General features: G+C 37.7%; 1 protein-coding gene across 1 annotated transcript in view; it reads left to right on the forward strand.

Moving 5' to 3' along the window:
* The window catches only part of FBN2 (fibrillin 2), a 244,367-nt gene that overhangs the window by 189,158 nt on the left and 33,550 nt on the right, over positions 1-21,659 (forward strand). The window contains 13 exon segments of the mRNA XM_041764048.1: positions 348-473; positions 5,699-5,821; positions 6,350-6,472; positions 10,155-10,316; positions 11,025-11,093; positions 11,549-11,674; positions 13,140-13,265; positions 13,839-13,991; positions 16,272-16,340; positions 17,213-17,338; positions 17,521-17,646; positions 18,104-18,229; positions 20,067-20,183. Of these exon segments, the coding sequence (XP_041619982.1) occupies positions 348-473; positions 5,699-5,821; positions 6,350-6,472; positions 10,155-10,316; positions 11,025-11,093; positions 11,549-11,674; positions 13,140-13,265; positions 13,839-13,991; positions 16,272-16,340; positions 17,213-17,338; positions 17,521-17,646; positions 18,104-18,229; positions 20,067-20,183 (1,572 nt within the window).

The raw sequence follows: 21,659 nt of genomic DNA on the forward strand, positions 1-21,659 counted from the left end.
GAAAAAACAAGTTGTTAGTTTACTTGAAAACACTATCATCTTAGAATAGACACAATTTTAAGATTAATTTCAGTGTTCTTGGTCATCTGTCAATGACGTTGGTATAATACTGATGCATCGAGTTGGCATGAAAGAGAACTAAGATCCAAAAGATCCTGCCTTCTTCCTGATAATCGGGCGATAATTGAATGTGAGGGTTTAGGCTTGTTTAGGGAAATACGATTAAGTGTTGTCTTATGTTCATGAGCACCAGCTCACACCAGTAACATTGACTTAGTTCTAGAGCACGGAAAAACTGTGTCACAGCATGGGGAACTTAATAGAGATATGATCTGCTTCTCCCACAGATGTTGATGAGTGCGCAGAAAACATCAACCTCTGTGAAAACGGGCAGTGCCTCAACGTCCCGGGTGCATATCGTTGCGAGTGTGAGATGGGCTTCACTCCAGCCTCTGACAGCAGGTCCTGCCAAGGTGGGTCCCTGCGACTCCAGCTCATTTCCAAGCTGGATAAGCTACAGCACATGAAACCACAAAAAGGGCTGGAACAGGCTCCACCTGGAAGCAGAATACACAGCACATGCTGCACATATAAAAGTCATTCGTTTAAGCATGGATTATTTTGCCGAATGAATAATGATGAAGGTGGCTTTCATCTCTTATGAAGTTTTCCTGGCCAAGAGCCAACAGTTGGAACTTTGGCTCATTCCTTTTTTTTTCTTCTTTTTAACCATTTCTTTTTTTCTTTTTTGTTTTATTACTAAATGAATGACATGTGGAAAAACTATTCAGCTTTTTAAAAACAGGAGATACTATCTGCCCCAATTGCTGCTGTGTAAGGTGTTTATCACAACCTCAGTAGCTCGTGTTGAGCACCTACCTGCATGTTTGTCTGCTGTCTGCCTGGGACTGGAAGTCCTACCCAGAGATGCGTCAAGGCCTGCACCTTTTGCCTAAGAGCAATGTGTCCTTCCCCTAAGTGGTGACATCATTCCCCTTTCCTAGAAATGGGACTTGTGACTAGTGTGATAGCTCTCCAAGAAAAAGAATTTGGATTTTCTCTTAAATTAGAGACTCAGTTCATTTTTTGATAGTTTGGGCCATTACTGTGTCCTTTTGCAGTACATGAAAAAACACATGAAGAAAGGAAAAAGATTAAAAATGATGAACCAGAAGGCTTTAACAAAATTAGTGATTCATAGAAAACCTTTAAAAAACTTAACTCAGGCCAAGTGGTGGGCAAAGATTATAAAATGAAACCAGATGATAGGCTCTCCCTATGCTAGTATCTAATCAAATGAATAGGAATAGCAAATACCAGTATATACACAATTCACCAGTGTCAAGCAGTCAAATTATACAATCCAGAATGGTGTAGAGTGGAGCCTATCTCCATTTCCCTTCCTGAAGTAATACTGAGGACAGAAGGTGTGCCTGAAAGGTCATGGAATTTTCCATACATATCCACCAATTTTTTTAGAGAATCAGACCAAGAGAATGAATAGTAAAAGCCTGGGGAAGCTAGAAACTGAAAGCACTCATACTTCTACATTGACCTGTCAGAGCAGAATCGAAGGCATTTTATACAAAGCCACTGTCGAGTGAGCTTCCTTTTTATTTTCCCCAGTCCTGGTTTCTTGTATGCATCAAAGCTAATTAGTAGAAAATGTGAGCCAATGTCGATATGGGACTACATGATTTATTACTCATTTCAACTTGACAAGATTTGGTGGGAAAAGGAGTAAGTCAGCAGTAGCCAGATACTTTTGCCAACAGAAAATTTCAAAAAATTAATTCTTTGTACATCATAATTTCCCCTTCATGATCCTATTCCATTATCTGTAGCCTGGGCCCTTCCAGAACGTCTCAGACCTTTCCTGAGATGAGGCTAGTTACTTTGTGTGTATTGTCCTTCCTTCATGGGTTGGTTTTTCATAATATATCATTGGCAGGGAGGGAAGTGCCTCCTGCCAGGGCAACATGAGTGGTGTACAAATAGTTCATCCTCAGTGAGACCCCACTCTGTTTAGCTAAATGCTACATTTTGAGATCTCAAAACCAATTCCATGGTTCTACCTATTACTCCTTGATGTTGTTGTCTTACCTCTACCTATAAGATCTCTCTTATCTGGACAGTTTCTCCTGTATCTACTAATTTAATTTTTTGAGACCTCCCCATCTGATTATAAATACATGTCCCTTTGAATGGACCATCTGCTCAACATTTTCCACTCAGCATCTACTCACCACAAATTCTCAATCTCTGTAGAGTCCAGAAACTTGCTGCAGTTGGCCATTTCCCAATATTCTCCACCAAAATAGGAGAATACAAAACCTGGAAGAAGCTCCTCAGGGACAGGCTAGGACTCCATCAACGGCATGAACATGGTTACAGACAATTTGGTATCAAGTGTGAAGAGAAAAGAGAGACCAGGTTCATGAGCAGAAGAGCACATGGTGCCCAGGGCAGTTCCTCCCATTTTCATCCCCACTCCTTCCCCGCCTTAGGCTAACAGAACAGTAGCTTTAATGATATCCATATAAAGCCCAGATAAAGAAGGAGGGGATGTCAAGACACTCTATTTAAGCTGTATCAGAGTATATAAAAACTCATAAAAGAGCTGACCAATAGTGTGAATGCAAGTTAAAAGTAAACAACGCAACTCTGCAGGCATTCTGTGGAACCCCAGTGAAAGAACACACAAAAAGGAAAGAACCAACCCAGAGTAGAAGAAAACCACTCAAGGAGTGAAAACAAAGTTCCCACAGGTACTTTGGGCCATAGGTGATCCTACAGTGAACATAAATATGATTGAACAAGTTCAAAGAGATGATAAAAACAGGAAAAGACAGGGGAGATGGCAGGGTTATGGGAGACAAACACGGCAAAGGTGGAGATCTGTTCAATAGAAACAGCAGAGAACAGAAAAGATATAGGTTAAAATGTGATGACCAGCATAGAGAATGGATGAGAAAAATACAGGAAAACCTAGGAACAAGAAAGGGAGGAAGAATGTAACACAAGAAAGGAGAAAATATGAAGAAATAAACGGAAGTATAATAGATGTCTCTGAGGTAGAGCCTCAAATAAAGGAATAGAAAACAGTATTGAATGGCAAACATTTTTCCCAAAATGGAAGAAAGCGCTGAATGTTAGGGGAGAAAGGTGAATCATAAGGCAGAGCCTTTGCCTTATCATTTTTATTGAATTAAGTCATAGAGAAGGCTTCTTCAGGCTCTGGTTTGAAAAGGAAAGTCACAAACAAAACCAAAACATTCAGTATCAAAAGATGCAAGAACAAAGCCCAAAGAACTCTGAGAACACATGTGAGGATATTATGCCTCAGCAGTTAGTCAGGTATGAAAACAATAGCCACATCCTCATACTGTGAAATAATGCACTGAGACAACACCTGTGGGCCCTCCGTTTTTTGGGGAAAAATATCTTACAGCCATGCATGCAGCAAACCAACTGAGAGAAAAATCTAAGAGTTGCAGTAAAAGCCTTATTGATTCCATTAAGAATCAACACTAAATATTTCAGAGATTATGGCAAATGCCATAAACATTTAAAAAGTAAAAATTACAGAACAAAAATGAGTTGGAAGCATAAATGTGAATGCCAATTTTCTTATTATTCTTATTATTCGTATTATTTCTTATTATTAATGGCACAATCCATTAATACTGTCTAAAATTTATATTTGAATTTTAAAATAAAGGGAAAAGAACATCAGTTTTTAATGCTTTTCATCAATTCTTAACATTAGAAAGTATTTTAGAAACTGTGGAGGTAAATAAATATTGATCTTCTGCATAGAAATTGTTTCAGCTTCACTCTGAATATGGATAGAACAGTATTTGGAATGATGCTCTTGAATAGTAATTCCTTCTGGGTGAATAGATTTCTGAGCGATTTTCTGTTTTTGCTACCTTGCTTTCTGTACTGTTTTCTTCGTTTTCTATTTGCTGTCAATACTCTTCTGTATTATTTGAATTTCTGAGTATGCATCATTTCTTGCATACTGAATATGCAAGACAGTATTCTAAAATGCCTTTACTTGTGTAAATATATGCGAGTATTAAATTAGTTAAATGGAAGTTATTTCTAATAAACTTCATTTAAAAGTAAAATACAAAGAGGGCTGATGATACAGTTCCATTTTTACTTCTAGATTAACACCATTCAATTACAAACTAATGAGTCTTATTTATTCATTAGTATAAAGAAAAAATAAGGGATGCCTGAGGGGCTCAGCAGTTGAGTGCCTGCCTTCTGCCCAGGGCATGATCCTGGAATCCCAGGATTGAGTCCCACATTGGGCTTCCTGCGAGGAGCCTGCTTCTCCCTCTGCCTATGTCTCTGCCTCTCTCTCTCTCTCTCTCTCTCTCTCTCTCTCTGTGTGTGTGTTTCTCATGAATAAATAAATAAAATCTTTTTTAAAAATGTGTTTATAGCCTCAACACAGAAAAAAGACACATTGATACATCAATTGGTCTTTTAAACAAAGTTTGAACCACACTTGAAATCTAATATAGTTTAAACTCATTATTTCATAACTATCATGAATGACCAACAGACCTTTTTAAAGTTAAGACCTAGCTGTCTCTAGACAGTACGTTAGCATGACTGGTCTAGTCTGGCCTAAGATGACATGCTTGCTCTGCATTCTCAGAGTTTGAGGTCATTTGTGTACAGAAATGTCCATCTTTTTCCTGTGGGTAGAAATACAGATTATTTCTACAGCTGGACACACACACATATGCCTTCATTTTCATATAAATGAGCAGGGGTAACTTCTATACTGACTGAGTTAAAGCTTCATGGAAGTTTCACAAACTGAATTTATGACTTCAATTCAGTGGAGACATTTTAGTGAAATTTGTGAGAATGTAGAGCAGTGGTTAATCTTATTACATATTATTAGAAAAAATTATTTCCCTATTTAAAACTAAGTTTATGATAACAGATTGCAAAATTGGGGAATATGAATAATAGTGAAAGGGAATATAAAGGAAGGGAAAAGAAATGTTGGGAAATATCAGGAAGGGAGACAGAACATAAAGACTCCTAACTCGGGGAAACGAACTAGGGGTGGTGGAAGGGGAGGAGGGCGGGTGTTGGAGGGGAATGGGTGACGGGCACTGAGGTGGACACTTGATGGGATGAGCACTGGGTGTTTTTCTGTATGTTGGTAAATTGAACACCAATAAAAATTAATTAAAAAAAAATAAAAAAATAAAAGTTTTTAAAAAGTTAAATAGTTTTAATGATATCCTTAATATTTAAGATGTGTTATATACTTTGTATGTTGTGGATGTTTATAAAACATGTTTGTACTAAGTTATTAGAGTCTTGGAATTTGTTTTTATGTTTAATTTTTTACAACCTCATTCCATTGACATGTTCATAGTTAGTTTTTTATTTATGCCTTAAGCCAATTCTGTTTTGTGGGGTATTTTTTAAGTGTTATAACCCAAGACAGTTAAAATCCTCAGTAAAATAAAAAATATCTTTTAGACCTTTGTCCCATAGATGAACATTTGTTGTTTGCCATTTATGTGGTCTACCTAGTCAAAGAAAAAGAAAAATTTTTACTGCATAAAAACTTCTGGGGAGATAGAAAAATATATTAATGCTGCATAAATTAAATTAAAATGTCTTTGTACATAAGAGATTACTATTTCTTTATCTTCAGATATTGATGAATGCTCCTTCCAGAATATTTGTGTGTTTGGAACTTGTAATAATTTGCCTGGAATGTTTCACTGTATCTGTGATGATGGTTATGAATTGGACAGAACCGGAGGGAACTGCACAGGTATGGCCAGTAAAGGGCTTGGTTGTGTTCTTATTAGTTGAGGTGAATATTTTGTGCTAAGTATAAACATTCCTCAAATTTCTGCTCAGCCCGCTGCTTAGCCTGCTGAATACCTTGTGTTTTTTTTTTAATTACATTCTGACATACTTACTTTTAACTATAGAATTCATACATTTTTATATATATAACTTAATATTAAATATCTAATGTGAAGGTAGGAAACTGTTTCTTTGCATAATGTATGCAAAATATATATATCATTTTTGTTAAGCAGATGTTAACATTTTTTCAGAATCCCAATATTTAATGATTATTCAATAAAGATATTCAGTAATACTTTCCTGAAAAACCATATGGTTGGTCTGTGGAACTTGTAGGAATATGCAAGAATTTGATCTCTATTTCACTGGGCTGAGGCCTTCCCAAAAATCTTTAATAATTTGCAAAGATTCCACCAAATTCTTTGAAACAGCAGCATGCAGATAGAAAGTAAGATGTTAATGTGGGCATTTTGAATGCTCTTCCTAGATATTGATGAGTGTGCAGATCCCATAAACTGTGTGAATGGCCTCTGTGTCAACACTCCTGGTCGCTACGAGTGTAACTGCCCCCCCGATTTCCAGCTGAACCCCACTGGTGTGGGTTGTGTTGGTAAGTAAAAGCAATATGAAACAAATAGAACTATATCGAGTTAAATATTCAAACTTTTGTGGTAATGCACTGTGATGAGTATCTGCTATAATTAGTTTGAAAACAAAATAGTCCTTTCCCTTAACAAACTCCAGATTGCCAATATATGTGGTTACTTTTGTCATGTTTACCTTCCAAGACAGAGAGGAGTCAGAAAAGGAGCAACAGCCTAGATCACAAAGTGGCTCTCAACCCTAGCTGTCCAGTAAAATCCCATTTGGAACCATAAAAATATGCTGATATCTACTTCATGCCCAGAAATGGAGTCCATGGCGCCTCAGTATTGCTTAAAAACTTGGTTGGAGCAAAGGCTATGAACAGGCAACTGATAAGAGGGAGCACTGCAAAAGTGAACAAACATAATAAGCAAATGCCAAGAATCATTAGTAAAATAAGAAAAAATCAAAACAATTGTACAGCTATCACTTTATACCTAACAGACTGGTAAAACTTTGGACACCTGGATGATGTAAAATGTTGGTAGGAACATGGACCTCAAGGAGCTCTCTGTCTTCTGGTAGAAGTGAAGATGAAGGTAGCATTGCAGAGAATATTTTTTGGACAACAGTACCCAGATTAACTGTCAGAATACCATCCACTTAGATTTTGAGTTTCTTTTTAGAGCAATTCTGTTTGTGTGGATTGACATTTCATGGCCTTATTGTTCCTTAAGAGTTCTTCCAAGGAACAGAGACTCATTCTATCTCACAAATACCATAATGGTCCATTAGACCCTCTTCTAAGATACATTATGAGATGTTAGTGATCTTATTTTACCATTGTCTTAAAATGTTTCGTCATTTTATTATTATTGTCATCATTACTCATCAGTTAGGTCCAGTAATGCTAAAAACAAAGGTGAAAATAATGAAGTGGAAAATCATGCTATCACCTAGAAGGATAGACACAATAGTGAAAAAAAAAAAAAAGATCACCATTTTGTAATCGTCTGTTCTTAGTTTGTTGCCCAGGGGATGGCATCATCTTCCAAGAAGGTATAAAAGAACACTGGAGTGCTATATTTGTAGTCATCTATAAGCATATATTGAACACTATTGAGAGTTCAGAAGTTTTCACTTTCTGGGCATATGGCCAAGAGAAGAAAATTGAGTGTGAAAAACATTTCCCAGTTGTCAGGTGGATCAGGAGATAAATGCAACATAGAGTCCAGTCTAGATTCTAAAGGTGGTGAAATTGATCATAGAAGGAATATGCCAGGCTGCAAGTCTTCAGAGACTGATATTCTAGATGAGATTTTTCAAATTCAAGAATCAATGAGTGAGTGAATAATAGACTTCTGTAGACAGAGGAAATACGGTATTCTCATCTCTTACTCAATATGAAGAATCTCAGCATGCAGTATTTGACAAGCACCTGATGTCCATCCCAGGTCTCTGTGTTCTTTTGTACCTCAATTTTAATTGATTTGGCTCTTAAGTGGACCATTAATGAAGGAAGATACTTAGACAAAGGTTATTGAAATACGGGATGTAGAAATAAAATCATTGGGCTTATTATCCTAACGTATTGATAAATCTAAAATTGAAAATGTCTTTTATTTGTGGAGCAAAGAAAACAGTTGTCCTCTCCTCAACAAAATGAGCTGTCACAGTTTTCAAAAGTGTCTTCAGGTGTTGTTTTAATGCTGCAAGAAAAAGAAAAGTAATGATTAGATAGAAGCTATTAGAGATGTATTATGATATGTGGAATTAGTTTTTACAAAATGGATATGTTTCAGGTTTCATGAATGGCAGCTGATGGGCAGTTAATAGCATTCATAAGACCATCTCAGGCATATATCTCTCTGAAACCAAGAAAACCTAGACTAAAACTTTGAGTTAAAGATGATTAAATTCTTATTAGAATTTCTAGTAAAGTTGTTTCACTATGCCTTTTTTTTCCTGTAAATTCTTTTCAAGATTACTTATAAAAAATTGAAAAGTTCCACTGGATGCAAATAGTAAATAAGAGTGACTGTAGTTCCTGATACTGAGGGCTAATAATATGGGAACTCTGTGAAACAGCAGTTTTTTTTCCTGGCTCTTGACAGCAAAGAAAGGAACTCACAGGCCTGTACAGAGACGTGAGTCAAGACATTCACTGCCACAGTACTTGTGGTAGCAGGGACTTAGAAGCCATTTCTGCAGTGTAGATAGATTTCAAAAGAGTGACAATTGGGCACCATAGAGTTGACAGGTTGAATATAATAAAAATGAAATGAAATCTAGGACAAAATACTCTTTATGTAAATGTAAAATGTCCTCATGGAAACAAGACTCATTTTGCAAGAACACAGACAGAAAGATATTATTAAACACATCCAGGTGTTTGGGTGGGGGCTGAGGATAAGAGAGAGAATGGGAGGAACAATAGGAGGAAGGATGAGTGAATTCAAACCTAGTAAGAGCAGAACCATGACTTAGCTCATCTCTCTGTACCTGAAATTTAGCAGGGAAAAAAATGAAATAAAAATAATAAAAAGCTGTATAAGTGATTCTCATGTGCATCCAGGGATGAAAACTATGTTTTAGATTGTAGTAAGGACTTGGGATTTTACTCTGATTGAGCCAGTGGAAGTACTTGTGAAGGATTACTGTAGGTATGGTGGGGAAAGTAGATTCTCATCAGGTCAAGGACTGAAGTCAAGAGTTGAGTTAGGAAACTGTTGCAGTGGTCCAGGAGAGAGGTGGTGGTGGCTCGGTTCAGTTGCGGTGATGGATGCCATGGTGAGTAGTCACATTCCAGATATATTTTAAAGGTAGAAGTGACTGACTTTATCACAGGATAGAATAAGGGATGACAATAAGGAGTCAAAGACTGACTCCAAGGCTTAGGGACTGAGCAACTCAAAAAAGTGGAGCTGTGTTTATTGAAAACGCCAAAGACCAAGAGAGGAATAGAGTAGGTTTTGTATGTGGAGGGGGGAGTACCAAGAGTTTGATTTTAGGTGTGTGAACTTTAAAATAACTATTGGTTATCAAAGCAGAGAAGTCAAATAGGCAACTGGCAGAATAGTCTAGGGTTCTGGGGAGAGATGAACGGTGGGACTGTAAATTTGAGAGTTCTCAGTAAAAACAGTAAAGTCATGGAACTAATGATCTAGCTGATAAGTACAGTTAGAAGACAAAGACTGAGATTCTTTGACATCTTAAGTAGCTTCTATAAAGTTGTTACTGACTGCCTTGCCCAAAACTCTGAAAGGTCATGCTGCAAACTAAAATGAAACCAGATAATGGGGAAGAGAGGAAGGAGATAGGGTTATCCATATTTCTTTGATACATAGCTTTAAGTTGACTTATCTGGGATTTTATTTCCATTACCAATAAACTCATGATACAGAGTGATTATAGCAAAAATGTCTTGCATTCCTATTAGTGAAGCCCACATGAGCAGTTTCTCACGGTCCTGTTCAGCCTGTGATAATGCACAGATTTCTAAACATAGGATAGTCTATCCTAATCTAATTGCTACAACACAGTCTTGAAAAGGCTTTAAAGCAAGAGATTGTTTTGTGGTGGAGATTAAGATATATGTTTCATGTTAATGTATGGAATTGGAATTTCATCAGTTGCGTGGGCCCCTTGCTAAAAAAGGAATCTTTACTAAAGCCTGGACAGTTTTAAGCCTCTGTGTCGCTCCGCAGACAACCGGGTAGGCAACTGCTACCTGAAGTTCGGACCTCGAGGGGACGGGAGTCTGTCCTGCAACACGGAGATCGGGGTGGGTGTCAGCCGCTCCTCCTGCTGCTGCTCCCTGGGGAAGGCCTGGGGGAACCCCTGCGAGACATGCCCACCTGTCAACAGCAGTGAGTATGGCACCCAAGAACAGCAAGGGAACAGAGTGGCTACTGAACACTATTGTCCTTTTATTCTTGTGCTGGGAGTATGAGCAACAGCAAGGGATGAAAGCGTGACTTTGCTTTCAGTGATGATGCTGGAACCAGCTGAGACTGTGTTATAGAAAAGGAATTGGAAATAGTTTTCTCTTCATTGTTTTTTGGTGATATGATAAAAAGAAAAAAATATTTTAACTGCAGTCCCACATGAATAGTGATGCTATCCGTCCTCCTTGGGATCACAAGTAAAGACCATTCCTGTTTCTTCTTGGAGAGTGCTGTAGTTCAGGTTCATAGCTGTGTCATACTCCTCAAATCAGTAGTATTATGTTGCTGAAATGTGTGTTTCTGATATGAACACAGATAAAACCTTTGAATTGTTGAGTCAGTTTTTATTTACTAGCCAAAAAACTTGTGATATAAATGGTCTGCAGTGAAGCTTTTGCTTTAATCAAACACAAATGGTTTTTGTTATTCTACTGTGTGCATAATGTGTGCAGTAGTGATCCTCCTTCGAGTAAAATGTAATATAGTTTTGAAAATATTTGAAAGGGTACTAAAGCATGCAGCTTACCCCTCTTGGGATATGTTTTGAGCCTTGCAACTGCAAAATGCTTCTTCATTGTCTCAGTGCCTTGAACACAGGTGTCAGATCTCTTCTCTTCCCTTGTTTTGTAGCTGAGTATTACACTCTGTGTCCCGGAGGTGAGGGCTTCAGACCCAACCCCATCACAATCATCTTAGAAGGTGAGCGCTCCTCTAATTGTCACCCAGATTTAAACAAAGTAAAGAATTTACTTTAGAGAAAAGCTGGTAGAAAAGTTAGTGTGGGGCAATCTAAACAAGATTATTTTATAGAATTATAGCTGGACAGTCAGTGACCAGGATGCTAAATAAGCACTTACAAGTCAGAAAGATATGACCCATGGCAATGATCGGACATCTGATTGCTCTGCAGAGAAACTCTCTGTACTGTCATCCCCAGTCTCCTTTAACTACTACTCCTCTCAGATTTTAGCAAATTTGTATGACAAAGCTGAAAAATAAATCCACGGTCAGAAAAAACCTACCATCTAAGCACGTGTCTACCGGATACATGGAAGTCTTCGGGTCTTACTGTATCACACATTAGAGAACTCTAACAGTAACCCTTGTCTTTGATGGTAGTACCTGTCATGAGTGAGCCATCTCTCTTTCCACAGATATTGATGAATGCCAGGAGTTACCAGGTCTCTGCCAGGGTGGAAACTGCATCAACACTTTCGGAAGCTTCCAGTGCGAATGCCCACAAGGCTACTACCTCAGCGAGGAAACTCGCATCTGTGAAGGCAAGCTGCATGGAGACCTTCAAGTTATTAGCATTCTTTAGAACAAAATTCCCATCAGACCTGGAGAAGATTCTTCCCAAGGATCTGTTAGCCTGGGTCATAGCTTTGATATTGTCATATCCCCACTGCTCAGCTGTACGATAGATAAATTAATTTACAGCTTACACACTAGAGCTTACTATGACTTTTTTCTGAGTGCATGGGATGATTATAAATGGGCAAAGCTGGATTACTGTGAAAACATCACTTTCAAATAAGTTATTAGTTTAAATGTGGAGAAGAGTTCTATTTACATACAGAAAATAGGTAAACTTGAATGCAACTATTAAGTTACTAATTTTCAGTAATTTTTAAATGATAGAAGTCATAGTATGAAGACGTTTAAAGGTGATGCCAATGCCTTTCTTGCTTCCATTCCCTCACTTGTCACATGGCACAGCAGTCATCCTTTTAGGGGCCTGTCTCTCCCTGCTAGACTGGGAGCTTCATTCGTGACACAAGCCCCACATCTTAGTCATCTTTGTAGCTGGTGAGTTGCAACTTACAGAAGAATCTTGGTGTTTATTTATGGAATGAATGAAGAAGTGTTTCTAAAAATGAACATTAAACATGTTAGTGGAATTATTTCCATTATAACTTTTCCTTCAGAACACATTAGATAAATGCTTCTAAAAGAAATATTATTTAATAAGGAGAATAACCAGCAGCTGCGCTCCTTCTAGAATCTCTGAATGGTGACTGATTTGAAGGGAGCTGTCAAGATAAAGGCTTTCCTCAGACCAATAAATACAAGGAACAAATTGATGATTGCCAGGGGGAGGGGGCTGAGGGGATGGGCAGAGTGGGTTAAAGGGAGAAAGGGGACACAGGCTTCCAGTTATGAAATGAATAGGTCACAGAATAAAAGGCGCAGCATAAGGAATACGGTTGCTGATACTGTAATAGCGATTAATGGGATAGATGATAGCTACACTTATGGTTTGCACAGCATTATGTATAAACTTGTCCAATCACTACATTGTATAGTTGAAACTAATGTGACGTTGTGTGTCAACTATTCTCAAGTTAACAAAAAAGATAAAGGTTTTCCTAACTGCATTCAGTTTATAGTTGGCACTAAACTTTAGTTTAAATGACAGAAACAGACAGCAAGCATTAAATGACTTCCATTTGAAGAATGTGAAATTTTAATTAAAAAGAATACAGGTGACTTTCATATTCTTTTTGCCACTTTAGAAAAATTTCTTTTGATCATGTGTATTTTTGAATATTGGCTTTTTTTCTGAACGACACCTTTCTGTCATTTACATAACACAGCAGTTCTGTAGAACTGCTTTAAATTCTGATTTTTTTAAAAAAAATACGGATTTGGGGTATCAGCCACATGTTTTGTTTAGTAGTTTAAGTAACATAAATTCATGGAAAAATGACTTTGTGACTTAATGGGTATCCTTGCCTGTTGTAGATATTGATGAGTGTTTCGCACACCCTGGTGTATGTGGGCCCGGGACCTGCTACAACACACTGGGAAATTACACCTGCATTTGCCCACCTGAGTACATGCAGGTCAACGGCGGCCACAACTGCATGGGTAGGTGGAGGCCTCAGAGAGTGATGAGGTCACACACTCGGGCACTCCTGTCTTAGAATGATTGTTCAGAAAATTGGAAACTGAATGTCTGTGAGTGATGAAGTATTTCAAAGTCTTATAAAGTTCTGGCTCTGTATCCTTTTTGAACTTTGAATATATAGTTCCATGTTCAGAAGCTTGAGTCTGAGACACAGAATGTCATCAAACATTACACTTACCTATTCCTAAACAAGTTTTGATTTCCATTCATGTCAAGGGAACATTATTTTACAAACAAGAGAACGTTTAAAATTTAATATGTATTACTTTTAAAATTAAATAAATGCCTCTGAGTAGAGAGACAAATACCTATTAATTTTGATTCCCAAGAAAATTATAAATGGAAATCCCTTATCTGAAAATGGGAGAAGACAGAGATTTGTGTTCAATTTGAATTATTTTTAAGATAATGCCAAATGGCCAAGACACATTTCAGAGTTACTAGTCCAGAAAGTCTGGTGTCTCCACAGTGTGTGGATTTCATTATTAGCAGCTTTCTGCTCTGACTGGTTCACTTGCTTTCCTGCTACGTAGACATGAGAAAAAGCTTTTGCTACCGAAGCTATAATGGAACCACTTGTGAGAACGAACTGCCTTTTAATGTGACAAAGAGGATGTGCTGCTGTACATACAACGTAGGCAAAGCTTGGAACAAACCCTGTGAGCCATGCCCCACCCCAGGAACAGGTAAGCATGCAGCCCATGCCTCTGCTGAAGGCCGAGCTGGTGGCACACACCTGCAGGTGACAGAGTAAAAGCAAATGTGTGCCAATACGACACATTTTCAGAGAATATCTGAATATCTGAATATCTGATATTCAGAGAATATCAGAGAAAGGGTGTCCTATGACTCTGTTCCCCAAGTGGGCCTTTTCAGGATTCAGATACTAATTTTCTGGGTTATATTTTGAGGAGTCTGGATCCTGAACACAGGCCCCCTGCCTGCTAAAGAGTCAATGTTTATAGCACTCGTCCATTTAAATTCATTATTTCATACTGTGCTCGTTATTTATTCATCAAGCTTTCATTGAGCAAGTATCATGTGTCATTGTGCTCGATGTAGAAGGTATAATATTTTGGTTTAAAACCTGTGGTAATTTCAAGTCCATCAAGTTCAGTAAGTACTGTCTTAGTTTCAGTCTCAAAAAATATGCAAGAAATGGATTTGATGAGCAGACTTTACATTAGAAGCAACCAATTGCTAATGTATTTCTTATACATCCTTTTCCCCGAACCTGTATGAAATCTTGAAGCAGAAAATAAAACTGATCTCTACCAGGTAAAATTTTCTCACAAGCACAGATTCTTTTAAAAGAAAAACTAAAAGATAATAAGCTAGAAGAACAAAAAAAATCTTAAAATTGTTGCATTTTCAGGTTCATTTATGAGGTAGAAAGTTACTTTCACTGATTATAGATACTAAACATTGTACCAATCAGACAAATGAGAAACAGTGTTTATGTATTTGTTGCCAGATATTGCTTAGGATATACATATTCAAATGTGATAAATAATTAATATGGTGATGAAATGAAAGTAAGGAGAAACAATGAAAAGTGACCTATGGAGCCTTTTCCTCAGTGGCTCCAACTCAGTGGGCAAATGGAATTTCTTATCTAGCCATAGTTATTCTCTGAAAAAACAAATGGAAATGTATTTACAGTTCTCTAATTTAAAAACTCCCATCAGGTAGAAGTTGACGATCGCTGGACTATGGAATTAAATAGCATTTTTAGTGTTGTTTTTTGTTTTTATTTATTTATTTACTTTAAAGAGGGAGAGAGAGGGAGCACATGAGTAGGGGGGGAGGGACAGAGGGAGAGGGAGAAGCAGACTCTGTGCTGAACAGGGAGCCCAGTGTGGGGCTTGTGATCCCATGACCCTAAGATGACCTGAGCCAAAATCAAGAGTTGGTTACTTAATTGACTGAACCGCCCAGGTGCCCCTAAATATCACTTTTCGTAAGAGGCAGTAAAGGGCTTAGGTGTAAGAGGACTGTATCTATATTGAAGTTCCGCCACTTACTGTCTGACCTTACGTAGCTGGTTCCTCCTTTCTGAAACTGATCCCTCATATATAGAATAGAGATAATAAATTAAAAATGACAGTAACTAATTCAAATGGTTATGGTAGATGAGAGGATACATATAAGTAACAATTTCGGCGCTGCCTGGGTATTAGAAACCATTGAATTGAGCATCTGTTGTGTGCCTCTCTATATGTTGTGGATGCTCAGTGAGTTTTGGTGGATGAAGTATGCAGGGTCCCTTCCTGATAGCACATCAATGTGGTCTGCAGCATGTGTTTTACCTAACACTGTTTTCAGCAGCTTTACTCACATGAGTCACCATGGGCATCAGAAGCAGTAGGTTTCTTAAAAATGAGAATTCTCTTAAATTTATATTAGTTTGGTGAATTGTGTGTAGGAGTCACTGTTAATAGTTTCTATTTCATACTGTGATGCCTCAAATTTCACACGCCAACAAAATAGACATTTATGTTTAAAAATATGAGACAAAATTCATGTCTCATTCATTATTCATTGTCCATTTCACACTATGACAACTGTTTTCGAATGCCTGTGCCTTTGTACGATCTATAATGCCTTTATAAATTTCTAATCTAACCTGATTTTTCAATGTACATAAACTGGATCATTGTTAAAGATCTGCATATCCAAAGGACAAAAGAATTCAAATGCTTACTGTAGATATTTTGAATCTTGTAATGATTCACTTCTAATATAAACGCATTGAAAAGTTCATGATGATAATAATGATAAAGAATGCCTAGAATCCACTTCTGGCAGAAGCTGGTACTGTTATCAAATAAATATAACTGAAATTAAAACGTCTGGTTGTGAGTAATACAAAATATATTTGTCAGTGCAAGTAATACTATGCAAAATGTTATTTGGAAGGAGTTTGAGAATTTTAAGAGCATATTTGCATTGTTTATATTTTTAAGCTGACTTTAAAACCATATGTGGAAATATCCCTGGATTCACCTTTGACATCCACACTGGAAAAGCTGTTGGTAAGTTTTTCCAGATTAGGTTTATTTTAATATATAGAGATAGCACTGTGTAAAAGTCTCTTTGGTGTTTTTAAAGTGCCATAAAATACAATAATCTGGATTCTGAACTAGTACAGTTTAGACAAGAAAGAACTAATACGTTTATAGACTCTACCCAAGTTTTAGTAAGGGTCTTATTCCGTCAGCATAGTTTGGTGATTGGGTTATGATAGCTGTAAGACTGTCTCAAAATTTCATTACATATCAGCTAAAACCTTAGTTTTCCTTCTCATGAATATTATATGACATGACTCTAGATAATTCACCTTCCTGTACCCTCTATGCTCTTTTCATAACGATATACTTACATTTTTGGTGTATTTTTGCAGTATCCCTTTCTACTGATCTACCTAGGAAGTTGGAAGATTATTGATTATACAAATCATTTTCTTCTGAATGTACTTTCTATTGTTCATTCTACTTTCTCCCTCAAAGATTAAGTAAACAACATAATTTTCAGTCTCTACTATCAGTGCAAGCACAAAAATTAAGAAAACTTAGCTTTCTTCATTAGATGAGTAGCAACAGTTAAGGGAGCCTGAAACATAACTTGAAGAGGAAGCTTGATTCCCCAGGAAGTTTATTTGCTACATTGACACTAAAATCACTTGGTATATTTGATCAGCTACAATAACTGTTCAAAGGAAAGTAGTCAGTCTTATCGCCTATATGGTTTTATAAACCAAAAAATCATTTTTAGCGATGTCGAATTTATTTTTGTGATGCTGAGTGTATGTTCTCACTTCAGCATACACGTAGCATTATCAAGGTTTTTATGGTAAATATGTTAAGCAGAACTGCGTATATTTTTTACTGAATCTGTTCGATTTTAGACATTGATGAATGTAAAGAGATCCCAGGCATTTGTGCAAACGGTGTGTGCATCAACCAGATTGGCAGTTTCCGCTGTGAATGCCCTACAGGATTCAGTTACAACGACCTACTCCTGGTCTGCGAAGGTAATTGTCATGATGCATGACCTCCAGCCAAACCAGTCTGGTGGACACAAATGGGTTTTAGATACTCTTCTGATTTGTACCATGTCTTCTATGGCATCGAGGAGTGGGTCACCACCCTGGTGACGCTATGGTAATCCTAATGCCGTAAGCAAATTCTTACCATGGACTCGTTGTTCTTTCAGACATTGACGAGTGCAGCAATGGTGACAATCTGTGCCAGCGGCATGCAGACTGCCTCAACAGCCCAGGCAGTTACCGCTGCGAATGTGCAGCGGGCTTCAAGTTGTCCCCCAATGGAGCCTGCGTAGGTGAGAGAGGCTGCACGGCCTTCTTCCCCTTCCTCCTCCACTAAGAAGCCTGCTGTGCTTTCCTATTAAAACATATTTTCAGAGAGAACTTTTTAAAGACTTTCTAAGTAAACCTTTTCATTTCTACCAAATCTGTTCCACCATATATTTTAGATTAATTTGTGAGGAAAAAAGAAATCTCTTCAATGGATTTTCCTAGGATTAGACCTAAAATAAAATAGTATCTTTGAGATACCCATCAGCATAGAAAAATGAGCTTTTTTTTTTTTTTTTTTTTTTTTTTTTTAGGTCTTGGGTATTTTCAAGCCTCCCTTCTTTTGATTTGGCCATTGTTATGGTTCATTTTCAGCCTGCCTTTAATAATTAATAGCAGGTTATAGAAACAGGCCTGTGAAAAAATGAAGGAATCTTAATAAAAATCAGTTATGTGTAACATGTGTTCTATTTTTTGTTTTAGATCGCAACGAATGTTTAGAAATTCCTAATGTTTGCAGTCATGGCCTTTGTGTTGATTTGCAAGGAAGTTACCAGTGCATCTGCCACAATGGCTTTAAGGCTTCCCAGGACCAGACTATGTGCATGGGTAAGTGGGGGGACCTGAGTCCCAGGACTGCAATGAACTGAGACTCCAAGAGAGCTCACGGGTTGGCCACTTGTTGTGTGACTTCTTCCATGTCTCTGTCAGAAACAGTCCCCCAAAAAGTTAGCTAGGTTAAACTCTTCATGTCTTCATTCAATGTAAGATTTGTGAGCAGGGACACACTGTAGTATGTTCTTTGGTTCACTGTTCACAGACAGCCTTTTTGCTCAGATGCCTTTCACACACCGTGCACTCTGGGACACTCAGGGTTATATGGAAGTCACCATGGTAACCAGATGCCCTTTCTCCTTCTCTGTTCCCACTCAAGAAAACCTTTCCAGCTGCAAGAACTCAAGGGCATAGTAGTAGTAAGGGGAACAGTATTGAAACAAATATAGAGATACACGCATACGTACATTTATACACTTTTTCCCTGAATCATTGACTACATGAGACTTAACCTACTGCTTTTGTGTCTTAACTCTTAAAAATATGTTCAGAAGCAAATGTGGCAAAACTCTTCAAAATGTCCCAGTAGCTTGTGTAATGGTTAGCTGAGCAGTGGTGGTGTTCAGTAAGTACTTGCTGAGCTGACATGGGAAGAGATTTCAAAGGCAGATGGGCTTGCCACCTGGGAGCCCAACCTTGGAACTCAGCATAACTCCTTCAGTCTGATGTCAACAACAGGTTCTATCTTGGCTGAAAGAGTTCTCCATGCATTGCGCTTGAAAGAGAAAAATTAAATTTAGAACTTAGCTATTTATAATTAATAACACATCCTCAGTTTAAAAAAAAGCTGAAGTTGTACATCTACTATTTTGGTGTTAAAGGTACTATGTATATGAATGATAAAGTCAGATTTCAGTACTACAGAACTAGTTTCCTTTATGACCCATCCATACAATAAGGACCACCTGGAGAACGTCTTTGTTCATCTACTGTCTCCTAAGAGTTCCCCCATGGACTTCAGCTGTGGTGGTGGGAAAAACTCTCTAGGGGATGCTTGTGTGAAGGACAAATGATCTAGCCCTATATACATGAACCTTCTGAGAATGCTTGCTCATACATACTTCTCCTGGCTGTACTCTGTGTGAGAAAGAACATCATGATTTGCTTAAGAGAGAGAGAGAGAGAGAGAGAGAGAGAGATTTGATTCTGAAATTCATATGGAGAAAACATGCCCTCGATCCTAAGAATTCATTCGTGATAAAAGTGAGTGAGACTCCTTGATAATATCTCTCTTAAACACAGCTTTCCTCCTTTTTTGCATAGAAGTAGAGTTTCAACAGCTAGAATTCATTGTCTAAGGAATCTGTTCTCTTATATTAGGATGACCCTTCTAAACATTTTTTAATTCCATTTTTTGAAGGGTAATAATACTGAGTTCTAGTAGACTTCTTCAATTTAGATTCTATTAGTCCATAAAATTTAGGAAACAAATATTTCCTTTGCTGTACTGATCAAATTAAGGTATGTAAATTTCTGAGGGAATGGTGTTGATAATGCTTTAATAGAACAAATTGTTTAGTGTTTCAAAAGATGGATTTCCTTACAAGTTCAAACCCATTCCTTAAGACATCTGCACTTAAGGTAATACTTGTTTAGCTCAGTTCTGAGTATTATATGAGCCTGTAAGTCACTCAGCAGCACTTTATCTTACAGCTTTAGAGTTTTTTTTTTAATCTCATACTCATTTTCCTGAAATAAATATGAGGTCCTCTGCATTAAATGAGGAAAATCCCAAGTGAGTCAGTAGATTTTTTTTAAAAATGTAAATGTTTAACAGGCTGTGTTTTTCAAGTTAAAAATTGAATTCGTTGGAGCCAATGTTTCTTTGTAGATGTTGATGAGTGTGAGCGGCATCCATGTGGAAATGGAACCTGTAAAAACACAGTTGGATCCTATAACTGTCTCTGCTACCCAGGGTTTGAACTCACTCATAATAATGATTGCCTGGGTAAGTACTCAGTCCTTTGTTGATACTATTTTGTGTCCATACATTAAACTGAAATAAGGAATAAAACCAAAGAGTAAATCAAATGTTTTTATCATTAAAATTATAAATATGTGCTGAAAGGTATGTAATAACAGTAACTAATTTCTAGCTAACTACAGCCATAGTACTGGCTTAAATAATCACACGACCGTCTGCTGTGTTGAGTACTTCTGTCAATCAACCGGTGGATGAGGGGAAAAGTCCATGCAGATGATAGTAAATCTACTGGGATTGCTCTACGGGTTGGGTTGGTTTTTATTCCTTAAATGGAATCAAAGATAGACCTGTCATTGTTTCAGTGCTATTCCAGGTATTCCAAATAATGCATTCTTGACTGAGTCTCCAACTTAAAAACATGTTGCATTTTGAAACTTCATTTTCTATCAGCCTTTGAAACCAGGATGTATTTTCGCACAGAAATGGTGGATTGGGGGGCTAGGTCTCCAAGTTGGCCCTCAGATACCTGTTTGACTTCCATTCTGAACAACTATAAGTTTTCAGGGGAAAATATCTCCTATGCATGGTACATAATTTTATAGTTTGCTCCTAAACAACAATGATTAAAACAGAATTAATAGTGAGTAGGGGAGGTTCCATAAGTCTGTGGAGGACATGGCAAGAGAAGGGACAAATAGATGCTGACCACATGTCTTGTTGGCCATACATGGGGTCCTATGAGGAATGTGACAGTGACTCTGGCTTTCTACCATTATGGGATCCACACTGCACAGACCCACCTCTGACCTCCTGATTTACACCAGCACACGCTCCTCTCATTTTGTTTTGTTTTGTTTTATATTTATTTGCTTACTTATTTATTTGAGAGAGCACACACACGAATTAGGGGACGGGCATTTCAAGCAGATTCCATAATGAGCAGGGAACCACATGATGAGGGGTTCAATCCCAGGACCCTGAGATGATGACCTGAACAGAAGTTAGGAGTCAGATGCTGAAACAACTGAGCCCCCTGGTGCCCCCGTTGTGGTGGTGGTGGTTGTTTTTCCCCCAGGTACTGCCACTGTGAAAAAATTTAGAGCTAACTGGACATTTTTTTTCAACTACCACCCTCTTGTCTAATTTCTCAGACTCTTTATACAACCAGGGAGAATTAAAGACACTGATAAGGCATTTATCAAAACACAGCCTTCAAAAATCTATAGTAATTGGGGCACCTGGGTTGCTCAGTGGTTGAGCATCTGCCTTCCACTCAGTCTGTGATCCCTGGGTCCTGGGATTGAGTCCTGCATCAAGCTCCCCACAGGGAGTCTGCTTCTCCCTCTGCCTATGTCTCTGCCTCTTTCTCTGTGTCTCTCATGAATAAATAAATGAAATCTTTTTTAAAAACCTACAGTAATTAATAATTAGTCCAATACAATCAGCCCTAAGTTTCACTAAAACCTAAGATTTTTTTCTTTCAAATTCTATATTTTGTCA

This window comes from Vulpes lagopus, chromosome 7 (genome assembly GCF_018345385.1).
Source record: "Vulpes lagopus strain Blue_001 chromosome 7, ASM1834538v1, whole genome shotgun sequence".
NCBI lineage: Eukaryota > Metazoa > Chordata > Mammalia > Carnivora > Canidae > Vulpes > Vulpes lagopus.